The sequence below is a fragment of the Scomber japonicus genome, chromosome 18, assembly GCF_027409825.1.
Source record: "Scomber japonicus isolate fScoJap1 chromosome 18, fScoJap1.pri, whole genome shotgun sequence".
Lineage (NCBI taxonomy): Eukaryota > Metazoa > Chordata > Actinopteri > Scombriformes > Scombridae > Scomber > Scomber japonicus.
The window spans coordinates 937277-963872 of NC_070595.1; the positions used below are offsets into that span (position 1 = coordinate 937277).

Genomic DNA, 26596 nt, shown 5'->3' on the forward strand with positions numbered 1-26596 from the left:
ACCACACATTTAACTAATTCCTCATTTTCAGCAGCAGCATCTGTGTTTAGTGAAAAAGATCCAATAAACTCCCTGTGCTCTATCTGTGTGTGTAAAATATGGTCTATTTTGGTCTTATATGACACTGTACTTGAGAACATGTGAAGGATTATGTTGTTAGCAATGCAGTTAGCAGAGTAAACACGTAACATGCAGTCAGTGTCCATGTTATACAGTGATGTTAGAAACCATCAGGATGCATTTAGCCGCTACAAAGAGCCATCAGAGACCAAACCAGAGCTTAAGGAGATTGAATGTTGGACTTAAATACCATAAACATGACTCCAAATACAGCTTTAAGTGGTGAGATCAAAACCAAGATAGTAAATATCAACAATACTGAACAATTCTTCATAACCTGTGAAATGGCTGTTTTCACATATTCTCAACTCATTATATTATTGAGATAGTGACAGAATGTCCTGGGAACTTATCTCATCAAAGCAGCAAACTCTACACTCATCTTTCATAGCATATAGCAGATGTGGATTGCATTAACATCTGTTCAGGATAACACACAGTGTGTCGGATTACGTATTTTATTTCATTTTATTTATCACGTTTAAATAATACTGTTGTGTTTTGAATTTCCCCCATAGGAGGGATCAATAAAGTAACCCTACCTATCCTATCCTATACTGTACTGGACATTGCAATGAGTCATTTCCAGCACTGGAGAGGTGACATTTAGACAGGAGTGTGTTTATTGGTGTGTGTGTGTGTGTGTTGAGGAAGTGGCCCAGACACACTGTCTTACTGTGAATCACACATAATCCCACACAAAACAACACACGCACCTATTAAAATGCATTATTGACTGTATCACTCAACAAAAAGTAAGCATTTACCTCACTTGAATTAATAATAGTGTACTAAAGGTGAAGCTTCCTGTTTTCAATCAACAACAGAGGAGGTATGTAGCAGGAAAAAGCAGACAGCCCAAATCTCAAAAACCACTTCCTCCTCAGAAGAAGCATACTTCCTCTTCCTGATTGAAAAGCAAAAAGCATTATCATGATGAGGAAGAGACCCAGCACACACACTTTTATGTTTATGTGCAAATTACATTAATGATGATTCTTCTTTCTTTTTTATGCTAATTATTCTTTTTATTCCTTTTTTACCAAATGTACTGCAGAGATGCCGTCGAAAATGTCGTCATACATCGTATAATGACAATAAAGACTATTCTACTATATTGATAAGCCTGACAATTGAAAACCACTAACAGTCAGTGTGAACATGTTAAAAGCTGCCAAACATCAGTATCACTAATATGCTTTCATTTCTCGCTCACTGATGTTTATTACCAGAGACTGGCGCTTGATCAGTTCATCAGAAAAGGATTCATCGTTGTAGAGATCAAGAACACAGCCTGATAAATAAAAGATCAACAATTTCTCTCAGTTTTCATCCATAAAAATAACATCAGGTGTGTTGGAGATGTTGGAGGTCAGGAGAGACATGGTACCATACTGGTATCACATGGGTACACATAGGCCTGGGCAATAAATTGATATTATATTGATATTGTGATATTTTTTGAATATCATAATATGGTGATATGGAATAAGTGTCTTTTCCTGCTTTTAAAGGCTGCATTACAGTAAAAATGTCATTTACTGAGTTTAACAGACTGTTATCTGCCTTTATCCACTTAGTCATTATATCCACATTACTGATGACTATTTATAACAAATCTCATTGCGTAAATATTTTGTGCAAGCATTGATAATCATCCTTACAATATGGTCAAAATATCGATATATACTGTGATATTTGATTGTGCCCATATGGCCTAGTCCTACATATACATGAAGCACTTGATTACAGCTGTTGGTAACAGTTCTTTGATAGCAGCAGCAACTAAATCACTAATATGATCATGTTGTGAAGTATGAAGTATGGTGCGCTTTGTAATATCTGCCACAGATTCTAGGAGTTGATCAGAATCAGATTGTAATACAACGTGGATGATGATTTCTAGGGCTCCATAAACCAACAGCTGTTGTCGTCTGACACTCACGCAGGCACACAGTGAAAAAGGAAAACGCTAGAACCCGATGTCATCCCAGAGAACAGGTGGCTATCATGTGAGTGTTCCCATTGGTCTAACTGTAAGCTTGCCACAGTGGAGAGCTTTGCTGAGTGGCAAACAAGAGACTGACCTGTCTGTGTAGCTCTGTGATTGGCCAAAACACAGCAGGGTGGCTGGTTTGAATCAGTGAAAGAACATTTTAGCAAAGGAATGTTGGCTCACACACACATGTGCACATCTTAGTGGACACACACACATACACACACACACACACACACACACACACACACACACACACACACACACACACACACACACACACACAAGATCCAAGATGGGCAGTGTGTGTGTGTGTGTGTGTGTGTGTGTGTGTGTGTGTGTGTGTGTGTGTGTGTGTGTGTGTGTGTATGTGTGTGTGTGTGTGGCAGGTGAATGTGGTGAAAAACAACACTAGAAAGAGTTTCTTTGTTAAGTAGTTTTTAGATTTCCATAGACACTAGAAGCATTATTTACATGACTGTTAACTCGTGCTGAGCAACTCATTGTTTTAAAGAAAAAAATATTGACATGGAAATGTGTGTGAATGTATTAACAAACTGTGTATGGATTGGCAAACTGAGCACACAGATTGGCAAATCATGTAAGTATAAAGGCTGAGATAGCATGTTACTCTGTTCTGCTCTTTCCTGCACTCATTTGCATATATTTCTGTTAAGTATGAAATCCAATCACATTTTGTAAATATTACAAGCTATGTTGACCTAGAGGTGTTGTGTTGAAGGTAATTCAGGGTGGCTCAACAGTGCATATACAATCTATGCAGTATTAGCACCTTATTTTATTTGTATGGGTGAAAATCAAGTCTGTATGTTAGTCTGATTACACTTGAAATGGTGTAATGGCAAGAAACAATGTTGGCCAAGTACTGAGGAAAGCTGGGATTTATGAATGGAGTCTGGCTGGATGTGTGTTTAGATCGTATGATTGGTGGAGGACTAAGACAACCTGCTACTACATGTTGACCTGGGAGGGTTTAAACATAATATATGCTGTGCACAGCTGGTGAGATCCACCAGAAAAGAAACAGAGAAAATGTGAACATAGCTTGGTTGTGGCTGTCTTGTCTGTAGCACGTTTTGTATATGTAGCACTGACACTGCCTTGCTTCCTGCTGGTTACCTGAAGCTGCTGCTCTGTGTACCATTGTTATTATACTGCATGAAAACTAAGACTAAAACTAGACTAAAATTAGACTAAAAATAGCAGTGAAATTATAATTTTGTTAACTGAATTAAAAAAAACTAAATAAAGATGCAAAACGAACTAAAACTAAACAGAATTGCATATAAAGTCAGCTTTGTTTTCCTTGTAACAGACCATTTCAAGTTTTAATACTAAGCTCTGCTGTGGGTTGAGCATCGTTAACGGCTAAAGAATAAAAGAATAAAATATGATACCTTAATAAACAATGACTTGATCTTTTACTTGAACTTCTACAAATCAAGGCTGTCCTCCTAATACCTGAAAAACTACAACTAGTCAATTCCTCAAAATAAAAATAACAATAAAAACACTCAATCACTTGTTAAACTAACTAAAACTAAACTGAGATTAAAAAAATAAATAAATTACAAACTAAATAAAAATAAAAACTAATGCAAATGACAAAACAACAATAGCCTCGGCGTGCACACTGACATCATGACGGTAAAAAGAAAGTCATTCTATCTCCATGACAATAGTCCAAACTGCCAGAAACGAGCCAATGAGATGCAGCAGCCAAACAACAAGCATTTGATATAAAATTCAATGAATAGCAAAGCGGTCTGTTTTACTACTTTATATTCATGGAATAAATATACCAATGTCAATTATATGGTAATCTGCATAAAAAGAAAAAGAAACAATGTCTATAATAATAATTATTATAATACAGTTTCCACTGTATCACTGAGCTAAAACTATTTTCCTGTTTAGAAGTGAAGTCAATAAGAAGCATAGTATGACTGGGTTCACTTTGTTTTCATGTAAAGTATCAGTTCATATAGTTCAGTCTATCTTATGCTGTTTAATAGTAAGGAGACATCCAACATAGAACTGGAATTTGAATCACAGTATTGGCCAGAAAGAAATACTAATACAGATTTTTCTCTTGTGGTTCAGCCTCATTATGACACAGCAGTCTACTAAACTACACTTTTAACCCTTACACTATGTTCTGACCAGGTCTAAGAATCTCCTCATAAAAAGTGTCTATACCATATTTTGAACCACAGATCTGTTTAGAAAGCATCAATAGTCAAGGAAATCGACTATAACTGCTATCTTATTAAAACTATTAACTATTCATTTCACTAAAAGTCATTTGACCCAGAACAGCCTCAATGCACAACAATTTGTTGCATCTATATGAAAGTATAACAGTAAATGTTAAATGTCTAAATGGATCACATTTTACCTGAACAGTATGTAAAGGTTAACTACAATCCCCAAGTCACCTTTCAGAAACTAGTCCTTCACATTTATCTGTCTGCTTTGACTGCCGTCATATTATCACTCCATGATAATCATATTCATGCAAACTCATCCCAAACTTGTGCAAAACGATTATGTAACTGTTATAAAGCAAACACACTGACACACTGTCAAAACAGGGAAGGTCCTATCTGTAAAAGCAATAATCTAGATTCTACATGATAATAATAAAATATGTCAATGCCTCAGTGAGTCAGCGTGTTTGTGTAGAAGTGTGTGTGTTTGTGTGTGTGTGTGTGTGTCTGTGTGTGTGTGTGTGTGTGTGTGTGTGTTTGTGTGTGTGCGTGACACTCACCAACCACCATAATGTTGAACTCAAAGCCAGCTTTCATGGTCTTGCGCCTCATCTGGTCCAACACTGCCTCAATGCCTACGTAGCCAAACAGGTCGCTGCCCTGGATGAAGCTCATCTGCAGGCCTGGTGCTGACTGACACACCTCCATCTTCACCTCTGCCTCCAACAGCAACTCTTTCTCTCCTTCCTCCATTCCTTTCTCTGTCGCTTTCTCCTCCATCTCTGTACGGACCTCCACACAGTTCTCCTCTTTTTCTTTCGTGGAATTTGGGGTATCGCTGCTAGCTGGTTGTCCTTCGCTCTTGCCTTCCTCTACTTGCTCTTCTCCCATGATGCCTCTGTCTTTCTCCTCTCTCTCCTCCATCAGGGTGAGCGGGTCGGTGTCCAGCTCTCCAGCAGTTTCTGTTGGTGGAGAAACAGATGCAGATCAGAGGGGAGTTCAGCTTATTGAGAACTGATTTGGCTTTCAGGAGATCCATATTGTTGGACTGAAGCAGCTGATATTGGTATCAGTGGTTATCAATGTTTTCAATGTAACAGTTGAAAATAATGTATGGTGGACTAACGATGTCATGAAGATAATTCTACATTTTTAATCTGTACACAATCAGAAAATTCACAATTCAAATCTTGGTTTATGTGAGATGAGACCAATCTGATCTTTAAATGAGCTTGTCACTTTGGAGCCAGTCTAACCATTTTCCTCTGCTTCCAGCGTTTATGCTAAGCTAGGCTAACCATGTTCTGGCTCTGTACTGAACATACACACTGACTGAGATTTATCTATCAAACACTACACACTTTTATGTTACAAACAAAACATGGTGCTGAAACTGTATACATTTATATATATGCACTAATGTATTGGTAGTATTAGTGTTATTATATATTATAGTGTATAATATAGCATTATAGAACTACAGATGGTTCCACAAAGCTAACAAAAGCATGTTTACACACAAACATACATACTTATCAAGACTTAACTGGGCCACTTAAGTCTTTCCCCTCTCTTATGTGTGTGTGTGTGTGTGTGTGTGTGTGTAGTCTGGTCGGTGCTGTAAGAGGATTGGATGGCACTGACAATCCCCCTGAGAACTTGAAGCTGTGTGTGTGTGTGTGTGTGTGTGTGTGTGTGTGTGTGTGTGTGTGTGTGTGCATGTGTGTGTGTATTTACAAATACTCTTAACCATGACACAGACGTCTGAAACCAATATGACTAAATGTTTGTGTACATGCATGCATGTGTGTTTGTCTGCATGACTCAACAAGCTGTACCATTTTACAGGGCTCTCAAAACTTAGTTACTCTCATCTCTCACACACACACACACACACACACACACACACACACACACACACACACACACACACACACACACACAGAGGGGGAAAGAGAGGGAGAGGGAGAGAGGTGGTTAGTTAGTGTTAGTCCACATAATTTAATCAGCTATAAATATCCAAGCGTACAACCATTGGAACAGAACTAATCCTCCTGAGTCAGGACAGAGAAGGGCAGGGAAAGGGACACAGACAAGTCTTGCTTTTTAAGCATCATTGAGCCTTACATCCACAAGTATTTTACTTTAAAAACAATACGATTAATAAAGCAGAAGTGGGACTATATTTGCTAAAATATAGTTTAATTGAGTTTAAACACATCCTAAAATTATATGATAACAGATTCCTCTTACAGCTGTTTTTTTTCAATATAAGGTTCAGTCAAGCTTGCATGTCTGTTAAGCTACGTTCACACTGCAGGCCTTAATGCTCAAATCCGATTTTTTGTTTGGCTGTTCATATTACACTTTTAAATGTTTCCTCCTGAAGTGACCCGCATGCTCAGTTGATCATGAATGACGTCACACACAGAACAGTGTTTACGGAAGTGACCATGGCAACAGCAACAGCTGGTAAAGTTACTGGTAGTCTCATTTATGGTCTAATGTTAAAAACAGTGTGTTTGTGAGCGGGTGATATTAAAAAGGAAGAAGAGGAGAAAGAAAATGAATACTTTAATGATGTCTTTATGCGGAGCATTAGCTGTGTGTTGCTGTGTGTTGCTCCAGAATAACGTCAAAGTCACATTAAATGTGACCTGACTGTTCAGATTGCGGTCGCATTCAAAAAAATCCGATATGTATCCGATTCAGTACTACATTTGAAAGTGGCCTGAATCGGATTTGGAAATGTCAGATTCAATGTGACTTGTGCTGTTCACATTGTCAGAAACAACAATTGAGCAAACACATCGGATTCAGGTCACTGCGGTGTGAACGTTGACATAATCTCAGGCAGGATTTTAGTGCTAATGCAGTTAACAATTAAAGGGGGGCACTACTGATTTTATACATGAAGTAGGAATGTGCAATATGGCAAAAATATAATTTCAAGATTTTTTTCACAATACATGATCTCATCATGATTCTCTTTCATATTGGTTTTTAAGATTATTTTGCAAGTTAGTGAACAGTCCACAATATTCATAAACTCAAAAAACCCTCAAAAACTCAAAAAAAAGATAGAAATTCTCACCAACAATATAAAAACTTAAAGACAAAGTCATAAAGACAAAGTCTCCTGTGGCTGTGGAGGAGCTGAGTCAGATCATGAAAAAACTAAAGATAAAGATAAATGTATTTATTCCACAGTGGGGAACCATTCATCGTTACAGCAGCTCATAAAGATAGGGATATGACAAAAAAAAAGATCAGCTTGAACAACACAATTCTAACAGAAAACCTGTATTACAAACTGAAGGCATGGAGTTTCAGATATGTAATGTAGACCAGATCAGGAGCGAAAAAAAAATGCACTTGATTGCATTATGGGAAATGTAGGATCCAGTGTTTTTGGTGCTAAGCTCACTCTAGAGAATAAAAGTCACAATAACTCTGCCTCTGCTGCTTTAATTTTGGACATTCTTTTTACAAACCTGCCTTATGTGTGTCTTTCAACTTTATAGCCATGTATTATACACTTAGAGACTTTTAAGAGTCTGACATTTTATGAGACATGTCTTTGTGTTTATCCTAAGAGTGTATTGATGAATTCTCATAGGAATGTGTCATCAGCTACATTTTACTGCGGTTTAGACTGTAAATATTAAAAATGCATCTAGAAAAGGTCAGGTAATATTCTGAACAAATACTATGTTCATCTAATATAAATAAACCATTTCTATTATATAGCTTAGTTTTACTCATTTCCTGATTTGTTATGTACTTTGAACATCATCATATCATGAAAACGATAACAGTCTTTTGGGCACATCTTTGGTTTATGTGGTGTAATGTGATCAGCAGCTGGCTCGATGTAGAATGTAACTGTAGAAACACGAAGACTAAAGTAGAAAGAATACAGAGGGGACATAGAGACTTGAAGACAGGGAGTCCAGAGTCCAGTCCTTACACACTCTGGAGATGTATGTGAAAAGCAAACAGTGTGTCGGACCCTAGGAGAGGGAGATAGATAGAAACTCAGGCATTGTTTACACAGCGGAGCAAAAAAAAGAAAAAAAAAGTCTTTACTAAAGTAAAAGTAAAACTCCCATAAAAAATGCTCAAGTGAAAATATGAAGTGTCTGCAGACCACAGATCTTCACAAGTCAAGTTTATGCAAGCCCAGTTTCATGTCTTGGAGATAAAGTCTACTGTGCATCAGATTGTAATAGCCATGGTGCAATATTATTAGTTATTATAGGGAATGCACGTTGCTTTTTGTTTTTTTTATCTATAAGATCACTTTAAAATACTTGTTGTTATAGCCAACCAAACCACTTGATGTTAAAGTCTGTGTAAAGTAAGAATAAATATGTGTTCTGAGTTTGACATACCACAGAAAAGTGTGTTGTTAACCACCCTGCCAAATTTGAATGATTCAAAAAATCGGCAAATATATGAAATTGGGCTTCAACGTTGTGTAAAACTCAGCCTCTTTCTCTGCCCACCCCTTACCAAGTGTCCCCTGTCAATCAAAGTCACCACCTCTACCAGAAACATGGACGCTACGTCTGAGAGCTTTCTGCTGCTAACTCAGCTGCTAACCCGGTGGCTAACTCGGCGGCTAACTCAGCAGCTAATTCAGCTAACTGGCTAACTGTAGACTGTAGTAGTAGTAGTGTGTTGCGTATGATTAGCCTTTCTCCAATAGCACAGGCAATATGATTGTTTATGAAGCATCTGTGAGCATAAACACAACAGAAAAAAATGATTGTGGCAATGACATAGAAGTAGTTAAATGAAATAGGATAAAGCTTATAGAGAAGGAGACCTGTGCATTACATGTAAAACCCAACAGGACCCAACTGTTGTTAGCTCTCTCCCTATGTTTCCCAAAAAATATTATTTCTTGAATGAATAACAACAAAGCCAAGATCAGTTTCACTAGCGACAATCTATTTAATGAATTTAATGAAAGTGAATTAGAGAAAAGAAAATAATTTCCATTAAAAAAAGCTATAATCCATACAACAAGAGGATTCTGTTAATATATCAAAACCAATCCAGTGATCACCTGAATTAGATTAGTTGTTGGACTGATCAACACATGCTGCCTGATACTTCCTGTATCCGTTGTTCCAAATTAAAAACCTAGTGTTTCATACACAGTCCAGCTATGAACCAGGTTTTTGACTTAGTCTTGTTTCTATTTAGCTCCACTTTTTCAGTCTGGTTTAGCTTTACACATCAAAGTGGAGACTGAAGTCCTATTCCATGTTTCCTTGCTGTTTGAACCATTCAAAGCTGCAATGATCCAATTTCCTCAGAGGTATCAACAAAGGTGAAAGTTTAAAATGTTTTGGATGGTGACAGAACCACACTGTCACAAAGCAACATTTCTATCCCATACAGCACAGTCACAGGGGGGGTTGTTAACTTCACTATGTAACATGTTCTACCCTGTCCTCTTTACTAACTAAACTCATCATATGACAAAGATCAGATGATGACAAAGAGTCAGTTCACCCACAGCACCAGCAGCACCAGCCTCACCCACTCTGTTGTTTAGAGGTGCTAATCATCTCATGAATATCTAAATATCAACCTGGGGGGTTAAAAGAGGGGGGAGGTCATCAGCCATTACATTTTTAAAACATCTGGGCTGGGGGAGTGATTGTTAACAATTACCATACTGATTGAATTGGCCAAATGGTGCAAAGACACATTGGTCCAGTATGTCGTCTGTCATCATGTGATCACCAGGATGATGTCATGTGATACTTTACCTACTGGTTATATTGATCATGTTAGGACAATGTTGTGACTCTGATAGAGAAGTGGTTATTCAGAAACATGAATTGAAGGCTTTACAAACTTAAAAAACTCTGAGTAACATGGAAGAGACTGTGTTGCCTCATTACATCACATCATTGTGTGTCTTTGGTCAGACTGCCTGCTATGGCATGCCCAAGCCAAACTCAACTCTGCCATGCGTGAGATGAAATGAATTGAACAAATGGGTATAACAGTGCACTCTTTCAGCCAGCTGCTCCTTAAAGATGTTCAAGTGTTGGACTTTGCTGTACACACCAAAAGTTGTGAGGAGGTCTGATCAAAGAACAGAGAGATCCTACAAAATGAGCCTTAAACACATATCACAGGCGTACCCAAGGCAAACCATTAGGGGTACATGCATGGTTTTGGTCTCTTTTGAAAGGTAACACAGAGTCTACTGTGCAGCAGAAGTTTGAACACAATGAAGTAGTGTGAATAGTGTTTTTTTATTTGTGTCTCAATATATTTTGCAAAAAGATACCTGCAAATGACCTAAAGCTGGGACTTACTAGCTGGAAAACACAATGATACCACAGCATGGAGTCTTACCTTGTCCAAATTTGAATTTGATAGCAATACCACATCAAATAAATATTTGACATGTTTTTCTCAGGGTATGTTCAGCTGTTTTCCAAAAAAAAAGGCAATTTAGAAACTCCAAATGAGCCTTTCTTCAGTTACTATGAAGCAGGGGTCATTCCCGATACTAAACTTTGTGCATATCAAACAGTACAAACAAGTGATATGGTGTAAACGCAGTTTGTATAATAAGCAATTCAAAGCAAACTATTTAAATTGACATAATGTCCTTGTTGTGGCCCTTTAAAGGTGCATATGTTCATTTTCAGAATACAACGTACCAGTCATACGCACAACTTTTTCCAACTGACTCATTACACGACAGAAGAGGGGCTGTTCACTTCCTTTCAATGCCGACTCTTGTTGGCTATTTTAGGCCTTTGACAGGAAATGGAAGCTCAAGTAAGATCAAGTGAGGGGTTAATTGAAAGTTTAGAGTGCAGTCACCATTTTGATGCTAATATTTACCTGTTATGATGGAGAATACATGGAAGAGTAGGCTTGTAGTAGCTGCTAGTTCATTTGAAACAGCAGTCTGTGGGTATTTGTGGATGTCATCATGTGTTTTGGGCTAAATATTTTACTGGATTGGATCGACTGGACCGTCACCAGTTATTTTTATATATCAATCTATTTTTCTGCTTTTTGCATCTCTATTGACTAGTTATGCCTGTGCTGTTGATCTAATTATGAGGGAAGCTTATGTTACTTGTTTTTTGTCGTTATTTAAAAAGGAGTATACTGTTCTTTAACCCTGGCATATATGAATTTGTGCTGTCTTGTAAGCCCACGTGGGCTGGGCATATTTATATACATGACACCATAATAAAATTTCAATCATGTAACAAGATCGTTTTTGTCAGAGTTTCATCGATTGGTAGAGTAATATGAAACTTTTTTGTAATTCTGTAATTGCCTGTTTGTTGTTTGGTGGTTAAACAGAGGTGTTAATTGTACCTGCTGTTGTGATTGTATCTTGAAATGATTTGCATAAATCAAATCAAAAGAGCTTTCCAAAGATGTGTCGCATGAGTTCACAGTGAAAGATAGGAGTTGTGTACATACAGTAGCACAGTTTGTGTATTTAACAGTCCTCAGACTTGTGTTATTGTCCAGCTGTCCTTCAGAAACTTCTACAAATCACCAGATGTGGCAAAGAACTTTGTAGATGCTGTCAGATAATTGGACAGGCAATCTGTTTGAAGCAGACTCTGGACCATGACATGCTCAAGTCAAACCCAACTCACTCAACTCCTGTCAATGACAGAGCATGACATCTTAGAAGTAAACCCAGACTATCACAACTCATTACCCCCAAGGCATTTTAGTCCTGTTTAGCTTGACCTGACTCTCATTATGAACATATGACACATGATGAATCATGATTAATAACAGCATATGTGGAGTTCTGAGGAGGTGCCGCGTTTGACTGAAAACCTAAAGAGACAAGAGTTTGGGACAAGGATGAAGTCAGACAAGATCAGAACTTGTCTGAACAGCCAGACAGATGCTCTAACTGATTCATTTTTCAGTGAACCTGCTCATGTATGAAGCATGGATCTACATGTCTACAAGTATTGAAGGCCGTGGCTTAGAGTGAGGTTCCCTACTTCATCTGAACTCAAGCTGCACAACTACATTAAGTCCAGTATCTCTGTCACCAGCAGTTAGAACCAGCAGTTCATAATCATACCAGGGTTTGCCCTCTGACAACAGACTTCCTCTTGCACATAAGTAGGCAGGAACCACACGCACACACACACACACACACACACACACACACACTTATCCATTTTAAGAGTTTCACAAGACAAACTGTCAAATTGCTTAGTGTTGACTTGATATTTGTTTTACAGTTAGCTAAACACATCATAAATCCTCTGACAGCTGACAGTTGATTGTTTAAGAAACAGTTCATTTTCAGAGAAAATCATAATAGTCCTCATTATGATCAGTGGAGAATATTGGCTTATAATTGAGTGATTCATGATTAGTAAAACTCCATGGAATCAATGTCAGCTCCTACTTTTGCAGTGATGCTAACATGTGACAGTGTTCAGTAGTGAGACTACTTTGACCCATATAAGGGTGAAAACCAGACGGCTGATTTTATCTCTTTAGAGTTGTGAAGTTGTTGAACTGTTTATCTTACAGAAGCTTGACATTTAATATGGTTTATTTAAACTTACAGTAGATCTCATTTTTATGCTTTGGCTATTGTGTCATTCAACTTTAACACTATTGTACTCCCCAGTTTAATTACTGATATCTGGGGACTAGATGACCTCACTACAACTTAGTTAGATTAGGCAACAGACACAGAGACCATCCACAGGTTGTAATCATCTCTAAACAACTGTATAACAGTATGTAGGATTGCTACTTTTCCTTTTCCTACATTGTAGTTAACTGAATATGGTTGACTGCTGGTCAAAGTGATCATTTTGTTATCTTATTAGTCCCTTTGATCATATTTAGTAACCCTCATTGTGTTTCACTTGACTAAAGTCTGGATATTTCAGTCTTATCTTAGCCAAAGAAAACCAAAACTACTTCAGTTTTAGTCAATGAAAAACTGTTGATATTAAGTCTTTGTTAGTCATCAGATAAGATTAAACTTTTCAAACTTATTTCACTGAAGATTGTATCTCATCATTCTCTGATGAAAAACACAGGTTAATAATTCCAAACACCAGTTTAAGGAATAAATCCAGACATGAAACATGAAACATGTTCTGATTTATTTTAAACACACATGTGACCCAAAACTCTTAAACTGTTAGAAACAATGAAAGCTGAACAGACAACTAAATGTCTTGAAACAAATGGCTTGGTCCCAAATAGATACCTAAATAAATCTGAGGTCAGTGTTAACAATACCAGAACAAAAACTGTGCCCCATGGATGTAATAATGACATAAGGTTACCAAATGGATACTTCACATGACATTAATATTAAAGCATTAAACCAAGAAAAGTAATGTTATACACAGTTGTTTATACAGGCCAAGTAATGGCTCCTGTTTCACTCATGCTATATAAACTTAAACATGACCTGAAGTCTATTTCTCTCTGTTTGATGAGTGTTACTACAGTCATTGTGTATTGAGCTCTGAGTGCTTGTAAAACATGGCTGAACTACACTCAACAGTTCACCTGAACTCCTCCAGTGCTGCTGCTGACATGCTAACATGCTAACATGCTGCTCAGGCTACCACTGCTGTGAGTCTGGAACATTTGATCTCCTCTTTTTTTGTCAATTAAAATAAAGAGTTTTACTTTTTAAACTGCATTTTTAGTCTTTTTACATCAAAAATATTGCATGTTGATATCGTCACAGTATCATCACACACATCTTATCATTGTATCTTAGTTGCGCAAGACAAGGTGGTTGGCAAACATATTTAGTCAAATTTACATCAGGTCGAACAAAACAAGACATTTGATGACGTCACTTTAGGCTCTTGGAAGTTGTGATGGGCATTTTTAAAAACTTTTTTCTAGTGTTTTACAGACTAAACAATTACTTGACTAATCATCTAAAGCATCTGCAAATTAATCAATAAAAAATAAACTGTTAACTACAAGCTGATCATTTATACTATAGACTATGTTAAGGAAAAATACCTTAATAAATAACCATATGTTTGATAGATAGTAGAGAAATGAAAGAATACAAGCTTAATTGTATAGAGAATATCAGTATTTTCATATGGAACATGTTGCAAAGAGCTGAATATGGAAGCGTTTGAAGCAGGTAATAGGAAATGTGCTTGTATTCATACAGATACTACAAGTGTTCAGACTGTCCAAAAGTGTTTTAAAACCTGTCAACACACCAGAAGTTACAGCACTTACTGAGTCTTGCAAGCCACAGTGCACTTCGCTTTCAAGCTACTTTAAGGATCCGTTTGATTCAACAGTCTGTAAGAATCCAGCCAAGGCCTAACAACACCCCCCCCCCGCCCCCCGCTTCTCTCAACCCCCCATTCTGACCGCCAAAGTGGACCAGTCCTGTCAGCTTTTATTGTTAGCCCAGGAGACTGAGTGTATCCCACTGATATCCACGGGGGATACCAGAAACAAAAAAGAATATTCCTACCTTCTTTCATTCACAAAACCCAGTGGTGTGACGCCCTGGTTGGCAGCAAGGGTCGCTCTGAAAACACCAGAACAGAAGAACTCTCTCTGCTGTTTTTAAACTCCTGTTTCTACTAAGTTTGTCCGCCGCAACAGTGATGGTCCTGCACTCCTTTCAGTATGTCTTTCCCTCTCTGACCGCCTCTCTCTCTTTTCTCACTCTCTCTCTCTCTGTGGTTCTCCCTGATCAGCAGGAGTGTGAAGAGTGTAAAGAGGGCGAGAGACAGAAAGAGACATGAAGAGAGAGGGAGAGAGAGAGAGAGAGAGGGAGAGGGAGAGGGAGGGAGGGAACGTTGGTGGCTAAAAGCAGCACCAAGATCCATTCACATGCAAATGGACCAAGGAGCTTCCACTAATCCCTGGGAAGAGAAGGACTACGCCTCCCCTTCTCCTCCCTCTGCTCCGTCACAATCATTTACCCTGCAGTGGCTGAGCTGTCAGTCAGTGTGGATGGAGGTGCAGGGCTGCAGACACCATACTAATATACTAATGGCTCTGTAACTCTCTATGCGACTCTCTATATTCACTGCTTCTTCTTTTCTCTTTATAGTTATCTCTTCAGAATTGTGCTTGCATGTATAAAAATGTAAATCTGAGTGTACAGTTATTACTGTGCACTTACAGTAATGATTTGAGGACATTTCCCCTCTGGGCTTCCCCCCTCTGTTCTAAGCATGCGGTTGGTGGAGAATGTTGGGCCTGCAGACAAAATGACTGTAACCTCTACTGAATGCTTTTCCAAAATAAATCAGTGTAAATCTATGTTTGAATGAACATATTACATGTGAAATATTGTAATATTGTAGATCCTAAAAATACACTAAAGTTGAACATCAAATAAATATAATGCAGTATGGGACAGTAATGTTCAATTTTTTCAATTCAAATTTTAATTCATGAATGCATCTGTCTAGTTATTTATTTGATTCAGTGTTTTTACATTAGGTTTTTTTTGGTATATATGCGGAATGACAATAAAAGGATATCTATCTAATCTAATCAATCTATAAAGTAAATATCAATGTGTTATTGCTAAATTGCTGTAAATGCCTCTATACACAGCTGCAACAGTACACTTAGAAATGGTTTAGTATGCAAATGTAGCTTCCTGTTTAGTCAACAGTCACAGTGATCAGTGAGAGATTTAGCTTGTGCTGATCCTGCTGCTATCAGCCGACAGACATTAATCCAAGTTAAGTGCAACGCAAATAAACAAACCAGGCGTAAAATATGTCATTTGTGGTTCTTAGGATGCTCTCAGCCTTCTTAGGTCAAAGGTTGTTTTTGATAGGCATCTCTTAGGCTTTAGAAGGTTAAGAAGATGGAGTTATTTTACAATAGATGCTTATGGGAAACGCTACCTGATAATGATCACACATAAGTCAGTGGTCAGAGTTTAACAAGTCGAAATGAACTTAAAACTGAGACAGACATCTTGGTCAGGTCATGTGACATGGTTTGTGCAGTAATGGAGAAAGGCTTTGACATGGATGAGCCTCAGTGCAGTTTGTGTGAAGTTGGGGTTACTTTAATGTTGAATAATTATTTTTGAGAGTGACTTATTCTAATAGAAAGATAAGAAAAGAGATGGACATGTGTTTTAGTCACGGGACAGAGTAACACAGAAATGTGAAAGTGACAAGTCAGAGAGGTAAAAAAGGGAAATGTGAAATGAAAATTATTTCTGTAATTTTCACATCAGCTACTGTATAGTTACAGTCTCATTAAAACAGTTTCCAGGTTGTAGTTACACAGCTCATTTCCAGTTAATCTGGTGAGTTGTAAAAACAATGTTATACATTGCAAGATCATGTTAAGAGGACAAATGTTTCCACCTCATTAAACCTTGCCTCAGCCATGCATATTTCCTGCTAATTTACCCAACAAACTGTCTCATGTCTCATCTGATTACTCATCACTAAGCCTGAACAACCAAAGCTTCTCATTTCCCATCATGCACTGTAATAGTGATCTTACATATGAAGTAACATCATGTAAAATCTCATTGAAAAGATGAATTATATGTTATTTACATAGATAGATAGATAGATAGATAGATAGATAGATAGATAGATAGATAGATAGATAGATAGATAGATAGATAGATAGATAGATAGATAGATAGATAGATAGATAGATAGATATCATCACTATTGAATCACATTAGTATTATTGCAACACAGAGCAGTAATTAAGCAGGCAGGCAGCAAACTGCTCAAACAGCACTTTGAATTTCTGTTACATGCTGTTACAGTAACAAGTTGTTATTGCAGTTATTGTGTAACTTTCTGGTCATGAGATTCTGCAGCAACCAAGAATCTTAAGATGATTTATCACTGTGCTACATGTTTTGGAAGATCTCACCTCTACCATGCCAACAAAAATCATCTAGGCATAAGTATTACAAACCAGCTCAGGTTATATTTGCTGGTCTATTTTATGTACTTGTCCCTTAAAACAATTAACAACATTATCAATATACATCTTTACCATCTCTTGACATGTTTAAATATGTTAAAATCTGTTTTTACAGAACAATGTTATTGCTTTTAACAAGTGGCATGAATCTATATGTGCCACCAGTCTTTTTAGCTCCTGATCCCTCTATGTGTGTGTTCATTTGTTTTGTTTTGGTATTATTTTGTTTTTTTTGTCAAATTCTTTTGTCCTTGTATGCACTTTAACATGACATTAACTTATAAGAATAGAATTAGTTTGATTGTACGATATATTCAAGCACAGAATGGCTGTTTCAGCAGCTCAGGGTTGCTCTTCTCTTTTTTAATGAGTTGGTGTTAACAAGCTATCATCTATCAGGTGGCATATTTCCCTTTAACTGCAACATAGAACTCAAACTCAAAAGTTGGCTTTATGTGCAAAAACTCAAAGCGTATTTAACTACAAGTGAGGTAGAAGGTGTAAAAATCACAGACATATGTGCTCTGACTTGATTCAAATCACTGATCAGAGTATGTAATATTAACATCAAACTATTACCTTTGCATTGTTTTCAGGTCCTGTGCAATTAGTAGCTATGGACAGCTGATCTACACACACCCTTACATCTCACTAAATATAAATCATCTTTACAGTAGAATAATAAAAACTAAATCAAATCAAATAATGAGTATCTTCAGTAACTACTACCATGAACTCCAATTACAATGAATGAAAGCATATAGAAAATACCTCATTAGATGATCAATATTTGACAGTAAAAGTATTAAAAAGCTCTAATATCAGTATACAGCTGAAAGATCAGTATACTGTCTCACTCTGTGCTAAGATGCCAACATGCTCACAGCTGCATGCAAACTAGTTTTCACATGTTCAGATCTGAAGTGTCAAACCAGAGATACTTTCATCACAGAGCAACAAGTGCCAAACCAAGCCACATAAAGCAGCACATGAAAAGAAAGAGACCACTGTGGTCCAGTTACAAGCAGCTCAGAGAGGCTAAAAACAGGAAGGGAAGAGCAGTTCTTTACCTGGTGTGGAGACACAGCAGTCAGCAGTGACACACATATACAACTAGGCAGGATGTCATATCGCTGCCTGTGTGTGTGTGGAGGGGCGTGGCACTGTGTGTGTAAGTGTGTATGTGTCAGCGAGTGACACATTTCCTGGCCTGTGGGGGAATCTGTTTCCTGGTTAGATCTTCTGCTAACTGTACAACTCTGTCTCAACAACAACACACTGTTTGATTATCCAATGACAATATTTCTCAATACTATGTATTCAATGAGAGTTATGGAGTCACTCTGTGCCACAGTGACCATGCAGCAGCTGATAATGACTAGTAGTGGGAAACAATCAAATTCAGTTAAATTCAACAAATGAATACCAACAAAACCTCTTCATCTTCCTCCATTTATTCTTCACAATCTATTTTCTGGCTGCCTGGGAGCAACATTCTCCTTTTAGGTCTGATTTAATCTCCAACAAAAAATATCTGTCTTCTAAATTCTCTATTTAAGTCTCTACCTCTGCCTAGTTAGTAGTGTACAGAGTGTGTAGACTGAAAAAGCTAAACAGACGTAAAAAAGAGATTCATAAGGAGCATCAAGGCAGCGTTAGTGAAAATTCTCAGTGGATTTATCTCTATGGGTGACACAATTAACATTAAATATTGAGATGATCCATTTTCTCTACTGAGAAATATTACTAAGTGCAGCTTCAAAGTTTAAATCCTCCAGATTTCAATCCTTGTTGATTTGGCGCCTCCTGTGTTTACTGGTGGTAACTGCACAGCTCAGAGTTCCATTCCAAATGATGTTCATTGACTGCTGGGGGGAGCAGACATACACTGAGCTGCTACTCAGTTGGAAATGCAACAGTGGAAGAACTGCTGGTGTATTTGTCTTCAAAGCAGCTAAGGAAACAGCTGGCAGAGAGGACACACATACACACACACACACACACACACACACACACACACACACACACACACAGTCAACAAGATTTTTTGACAAAGTAATTGTAAACATATAATCCAATGTTGTCTTCTGCATGATGTGAAATGTGACCAAGCATTCATCTCCTGCATCATATATATACATTCATTATTCCATGTAAATCTTTTATGCATGTGAGAGTAATCTGAATCTTCACAGACATATTGTTATTCATTATTACTAAACACACTGAATGCTTGCTGAAAAGTCAAAAAAATGAAAACCTTCATGACTTTAATCAGATTTTCAAACACATCATGTATTGGGGAAATCCGATTATTGGCAGCATTTGTTGGCTTGGCATTACATTGATCTTGTTATCAACAGTAATCTGATTGTACATGCTCTTTACACACTAACAGTGTAGCTCTAGCAGCAGCTCCATGGAGCACACAGACTTTAAGTGTGAGTAGTGGCCACGGTTAAGGTATAATTAAAAATGCTAAAACATAGTGTAACATTAATTAAAGTAGAGATCAGTAAATAGTTGAATTGACTTAGTATTGTTAGTCACACAACAATGTGAAGTTTACAGAAACCACAAGCTGCAAGTAATACAAGACAAGAACCCTTTAAAGGCAAAATCTCTGAATGTATTGTTTCCCTTATGAATGCATTTTAGATATGAGAGGAAGACTGTCATCCCTTTTTAAAATGTACTTGGTCTTGTTTTTATATTCTTTACATGTTGAAAACTTTACAACTATTTGTCTGTTTTTCCACTTTTTTAAAATCAAATATGGCTCATAGTACTACCATTTTGCATTTCCCCCCTTCCTTGTCTTTTTTCTTATTTTTATTCATATATTATTTTGTTTGCACCTAAATGTTCACCTGAAAAGCATTAAGTGGGACTGACACATCATGTGACAGGTGACCATGGCCTTTTGTGGATGTAAAATGACAATTTTCTAGTTGATTTTTACTTAATTTTCATTTAAATGAAGCAGCGCAAAGCCAGTTGTTGGTATTTTGGTGGAAATCTACTCCTAAACTTTAAGAATAGATTACTTAGAACTACGTGTATGTCTAGTGAAATGTTAATCCACTGACACTACAGCGATTTTATCAACAAGAGGAAAGTAAATACTTGTAGCAGCAATAACAGAATACTGCCTAAAATATGAATACATTATTTTATAAATGATCAAACAGTCCCAAACCGCTCTGCATTTAAATCTGCATGTGATCAAATCAGTAATGTCACTAAATCAGTCTGCATTGATCTATAAATGAATATGACTGATTCCTATCTGCTGTCCACAGCTGCTTATACTGTGTGAAAAGGTTATTCAGCTTCTGATAAGCAGCATGGTGTTTATCTTCATTAAATCACCTGAAGATGTTTTTCTCACTTATCTCTCTCTGTGTCTCTTTGACTTTCTTTCCTCAGTGCAGTGATGAATATCAACACATATCCAGTGTTCAGACTGTTGGACCTTTTTCTTCTTCCAATAAATGACACAGAGTTGAGTGAAGGCCCTCTCTGCTGGCTAACCCAACACTGAGAGGTGACAACATTCCTAAAATCACCCACATTATACGATTCCCAGACACTTCACATTCCCATCCCACTCCTTCAGCCCACACCACAGATACAGTACACAGCTGCACCATGAACTTCCCATGGATGATCACATGTGCTCTACCAAACACAATCACAATTTAACAACATTTCTTTCATCTCATAATGCGATGACCCACACATGCATGTTTGATAAATATGAAAAAGAGGTACCTTAGATTACACTAGCTTTAATTATACTCTTAACTGTTTCTAAATTGTGTTCCATCGCAATATATAGTTGAAGGACAGGACAATTTGTTGCAGTACAGTGGTGAGGTAGTGCCACTAAGTAGTACTGCTCTCTAGATTGGAGATGTATGTGCTGCCTCAGTCTCCAGGCTCTCCTGTGCAGAGCTTACTCTTTTATCAGTATTTCATTAATGACAATATTAAATAATTGCATAGCCCTAACACACACACACACACACACACACACACACACACACACACACACACACACACACACACACACAGGTTTGATGACAGTCACAGACAGGTTAGTAGAGGAATGTAAAGTGTGTGACTCCTAGCAAGTGTTTACATGCAAACACAAAAATCCATTCAGACCAGTTTTGGTGGATCATCCTGGGAGAGTCCCATCATTCAAACTTTGCCAGATTAGATTATAAAACTTAATTCACATATGCTCACTGTCAACAAATCAGTGTGTATGAGGAACAAGCATCAGTAGAACACATGCATACAGTTCATTTCAGGTTCTCTCTACTGTCTGTTGTGTTAGTTAGCAGAATGAATGAGGAACACTGAACAGATTTAAACAGCAAGGTGCTTGGTTTTACAAATATCTGTGTTTATGAGCCATTAGAAACTGCCACCAACAATATTTTTATGATAACTTCTGCCAATTGACTCTATTGACCTGTTTTCATAGTTCATACTTGTATAAATCCTTCATTTTCCTTCAGCAGAGGTGAAATAAAGACAGTCTCCACTAACACAGGCAAGCTCAGACCCCTGCACTAAAAAGTTGCAGGGTTCAGAGGGTTCAAGCTTTCTTTGAACACAGCAGGGTTTAAATCCAGATAAAGATTTAAAACTTTTCACCTTTCCTGTCTTCTGTAGGGAGATTAGTATCAACAGTGTCAGTGCTTCCCCCTAGTGGTAAAAAAGCACACCTGCACACTCTGCCTCTGTCACACCCACCCACACAGACGCTAAGAGACGATAGATAAAGGCATTCAGCCGCTCTGCTCCACATCTGTTTAAAAATGCCCATTCTATCTGATGCCAATTGCTTTGTCACTTTTATATTGCTTTTATTTCTATATTTTATTTGTATTGTTGCTTATTTTTAATGTGTTTGTAATTTCTGTAACTCTGTACGGTTCCTTGAGTGCCAAGAAAGGCGCCTTTAAATAAAATGTATTATTATTATTATCTAATTTCCTGTAAATTGTTCTGTAAAAGCTTTTAGATTTGAATTTGAAGCAGGACATGTTGGGTTTGCATCTGCAGTAACTTAATGATTGATACAGCTGAAATCAATCAGCAAACAGTAAAATAAGGCAAGATATCTGAATGTAAAAAAAGGATTTCAGAAAGAAGGAGCATAATATTTTCCTGCTGTAATCTTTGTTGCATATCTCGGATCAGATTTAATCTCCAACAAGTTCAGATGTATTTGAGAAGTTTATATTTTGAGTAAAGAATGAAAACAAGAGGCAAGATATGAGTACAGTAGTTTGTTTGTGTTGGCTCCAGAGTCTTCTCACCGGGCTGGGGGAAGCTTCCTGAGACTGGCCAATCAGAACAGAGTGGGCTTTTGGGGATGAGGGTCTCTGTTTCAGAGAAAGGCTAAGCTAAGGAGCTGCACAAAGGGTCAGTATACCTTTAAAACCATGCCTTGCCTTTACAAGTTATGAGTCCCACCCAAAATGTCCTCACAACGATAGAAAGACACACACACACACACACATTCTCTCACAGGATGAGTAGAGACGTCACAGATTGTAGATGAGATACTGTATGCTCTGTACACTGAGTTATCTAAATGATCTGTAAACTTTCTGTGGAGCAGAACTAAACTATCTCACACTTCAACACCGAGACATCAGCACACTCAACTTGATTTATATAGCACTTTATAAAACACAGTTCCAAAGTGCTTTACAAAAATATAAAAACTGCTGAAATGACCAGGTGAATAAAGGTATAATTGATACAGTAACAAGTGAAGTAAGTTACTAAAGCAGACTAAAAACAAAATGAATAACTGATTCAAGGATATATGGTTCTATTTTCTTTGGTGGTATATTGTATTATTATATGTGCTACTAGTGGAAGAACATAAAATGGTAAAGTCAGTCAGTGTGTTCACATCATAATATATATATATTGGAAGCTACTGATCAGTAGAAAATGCCAAATGATTTAGGCGACCTCTTGTAGCACAAATGCCTTAAACCATCAGTCAGGTGTTCATATGAACAGTAAAGAGTTTGTCCTCTCTGTAATCATTCCTCCTGTTCATACTGAATATTAAAAGATCTCCTTCAAATGTGCTTTCAATGGAAGTGATGGAGGACTAAATCCACAGTGTGTCCACACACTCATTTCAAAGTAGATGATCAGCTTCTATGAGTCTTCATCAGTGTGAGTTATTCATATCAAGTGATATCTGACACATTTAAAGTCTTTTTAGCATCAAATTCCCTCTTAGTGTTTCCTGTTTCTCTGTGGTGGAAGTATAGTAACAAAAAGACTTTGACACTAAAAACACTGTAACGTTGAAACATAGAAGATGAAGATTTGACTCATTTGGACTCTGAAGCTTCATATTAGCTTCACATCTACTTTTAAATCCATGTTTACACAGAAGGAGGACTGTGGATTTAGTCCTCCATCACTTCCATTGTAAGAGTATTATGAAGAGATCTTCTAATGGTCAGTATGAACAGGAGGAATCATTACAGTAACAAAAACAGCTTTACATGTTCATTTGGGCTCCTGACTGTTGGTTTAAGACAGACTTGGAAAATGGTGAACCTGTCCTTTACCCTTTGATCCTTTGATTTAATAATGTTTTCATTAGTTCCACCCTGATAAAGATCCTGTGAGTGTGTGCTCGGCTAAATAAAGGCTTTTTATATAACTTTTATCCCTGCTCTACGTTCCTGAACGTTTTCTTTTCTGTTACTTGTGATAAAACCTTTCCTGCAGTTGTAGACATGTTCAGGACAACAACTGATGAGGGCTTCAGGTTTCCTTTAATGGGCTAATTTGCATCTCATGATTCTCTCTTCTCTATCATACTCTGTGTCATATCAAATTATTTTTTGGCATTTAAACCATGCTGATTATGCCTAATTTTCTGATCCTCATGTTTGCAAGTATTCTCAACAAACATGTGGAAGACAGAGGATCTGAGGTGTTCATTGTAGTGTAATTTGCAACCAAAGCCAACACATTAACACAGTTTCTTATTTCTAGACATGCCGACCACAGTCACATTATGTCAAGACAAATATTCATACCTGAATATCACATACCTGCTTATTCCTACTGGCTGGGGCGTATCCCAAAAACACTCGAAAGTCCACCACAGGGATAACACAAATATGTACAGAGTGGACATTCTGGCAAAGAGGCTACAGTCAAAATTGCACATCATGTGAGCATGTCATGTTTTTGTCCTGGAAACAGCTGTCTGAATTAAGAACTTCCTGCACAAATTAAATAGATTCATGGCAATAAAAGGGCAACCATCAAAACCACCATTCAAGTGTCTCAAAGGAGCATAATCCTATAAACCCTTCACTATTCATGCATATGTTAAATGTGCTGCAAAGATAAGTGACTTCAATAAGAATTGACTAAATATACAATGAGCAGCTTGAGTCTACACTAACAGCTGCTGTCCCCTATGTACATGGAAATATTTTTAGTGGAATATCCCTTTGAGGCTTTTCAACATCAGCTTCACCACTAGACAGTGACTGGACAACCACAGAGCCACTGTACCTCCACACAAAGGAGACCAGCTGAACCTTCACCCGTGGAATAAGAAGACAAGTGGAATCTGATTGAACCATGACAGGAAAAACAAGATTCAACAAACCATTGAACACTTTGTTTCCATTGTGTGTGTGTGACTGAACACAATTTGCTTTGTAACATTTGTCTTTTGTGTGTGCTCATGTTTCAATATGCACAATGTGTACTTTGTGAGAGGTTCTTCTTGTGTGTGACAGAGGATGAGACTTTTGTTCTTGGACAAGCAGAAAGACTAAAAAGCTGACCTTAAAGTTAATTATTTCCCTGATGTATTCTCACACAGAGGACCAGAGCTGGACAGAATGACAGATCAGCATCCTTTGTTCACATGAATGTAATGGACACAGTCGCCGAGCAACACTGAAGCAGCTATGAACAACATTACAATTACATTATCCTTTAACTATCATTCTAAAACTGATTATGTTACACTGTTCATCCATTAAGCTTCATTCTGTTGAATATCCAACAAGCCCTCCAAATTAAACAAGCAGATCTGAGGTTCTGATCATGTGACTCCAGACTGATACAAAGGGGTGTTTACTAATCTGATGCCCCCTACTGGCAGGACAACATCACCTGTCTATGCTTTCCAAAACTAATGTGACAACGCTGTGATTAAGGTCTGGTTAGGGTTAGACACTTAACATTCAGGGAAACATCATGTTTTGGGTTCAAATGGGTTAACATTACATTACACTTTACATCTTCCTTACAGTTCCCACATTCATTGTCATGGCAACAACAATAACCACTGGTTTATGGTTGGAAATGGGAAACCAAAAGCAGTTTCCATTGAGAAATCCACTAAAATCTACTGTTGGGTTAATCCATCCAAACATCTCAACTTGTACAAACTGTGCCACTACTCTGGATCATAATTACTATGGCCACTTAATGTCATCTGTCATTCAACGCAATTGAATTTCCTTTTTGGGCACCTTGCATTATGACATATTATGTTGTTTTTTTTTGGGAGGACAAGACTCTCAGTTTCAGTTGATTCTTAGAGAAATGGAAGTGGTGATAGATAAAGGTCAGTGGACCACAAAAAAACTGAAAAATGGAAACCAGACTCTGTAAACTAGGCTAATAAATGGAGGATCATCTGAGAACAACATGGCAGTGCAACCCATGCTTACGGTAGCCTCTGCTGACACTAGCTTTGTCCCTGCCATGTAAAGCAAATGGGCCAAAATATGTTTATACTACTTATTACTATAGAATCAAATACTACTATTTGATTCTATTTGAGCGCAATCTTAGTTTATTTATTAGTGCTCTCATTTAAATACTAATAAATATTTCAATACATCGATATTATATTGATAGTGTGATATGAGACTACATATCATCTTAGAAGTAGGATATCGTAATATCGTGATGCGGCAGAAGTGTCGTCTTTTCCTGGTTTTAAAGGCTGCATTACAGCAAAATTATGTCATTTTCTGAACTTGTTCTAGCTGTTCTATTATTTGTCTTTACCCACTTTGTCATTATATCCTAATTACTGAAGATTATTTATCAAAAATCTCATTGTGCAAATATTTTGTGAAGGCACCAATAGTCATCCCTACAATATTGTTGCAATATCAATATCGAGTTATTTGGTAAAAAATATGGTGATATATGATTTTATCCATATTGCCCAGCCCTATGT

General features: G+C 37.4%; 1 protein-coding gene across 3 annotated transcripts in view; it reads right to left on the bottom strand.

The window, feature by feature from the left end:
- Nucleotides 1-26596, bottom strand: part of septin12 (septin 12) — a 58452-nt gene that overhangs the window by 14368 nt on the left and 17488 nt on the right. Inside the window, exons 1-2 of one of the 3 annotated variants that reach the window (XM_053337756.1) lie at nucleotides 18390-18401; nucleotides 4908-5309 (exon numbers count right to left, since the gene is read on the bottom strand). In XM_053337756.1, the coding sequence (XP_053193731.1) occupies nucleotides 4908-5271 (364 nt within the window). In that variant the 5' untranslated portion in view covers nucleotides 5272-5309; nucleotides 18390-18401. Of the gene's footprint in view, nucleotides 1-4907; nucleotides 5310-14863; nucleotides 14939-18389; nucleotides 18402-26596 lie in introns of those variants that run through there. The other 2 variants (XM_053337754.1, XM_053337755.1) reach the window with 2 other exon arrangements.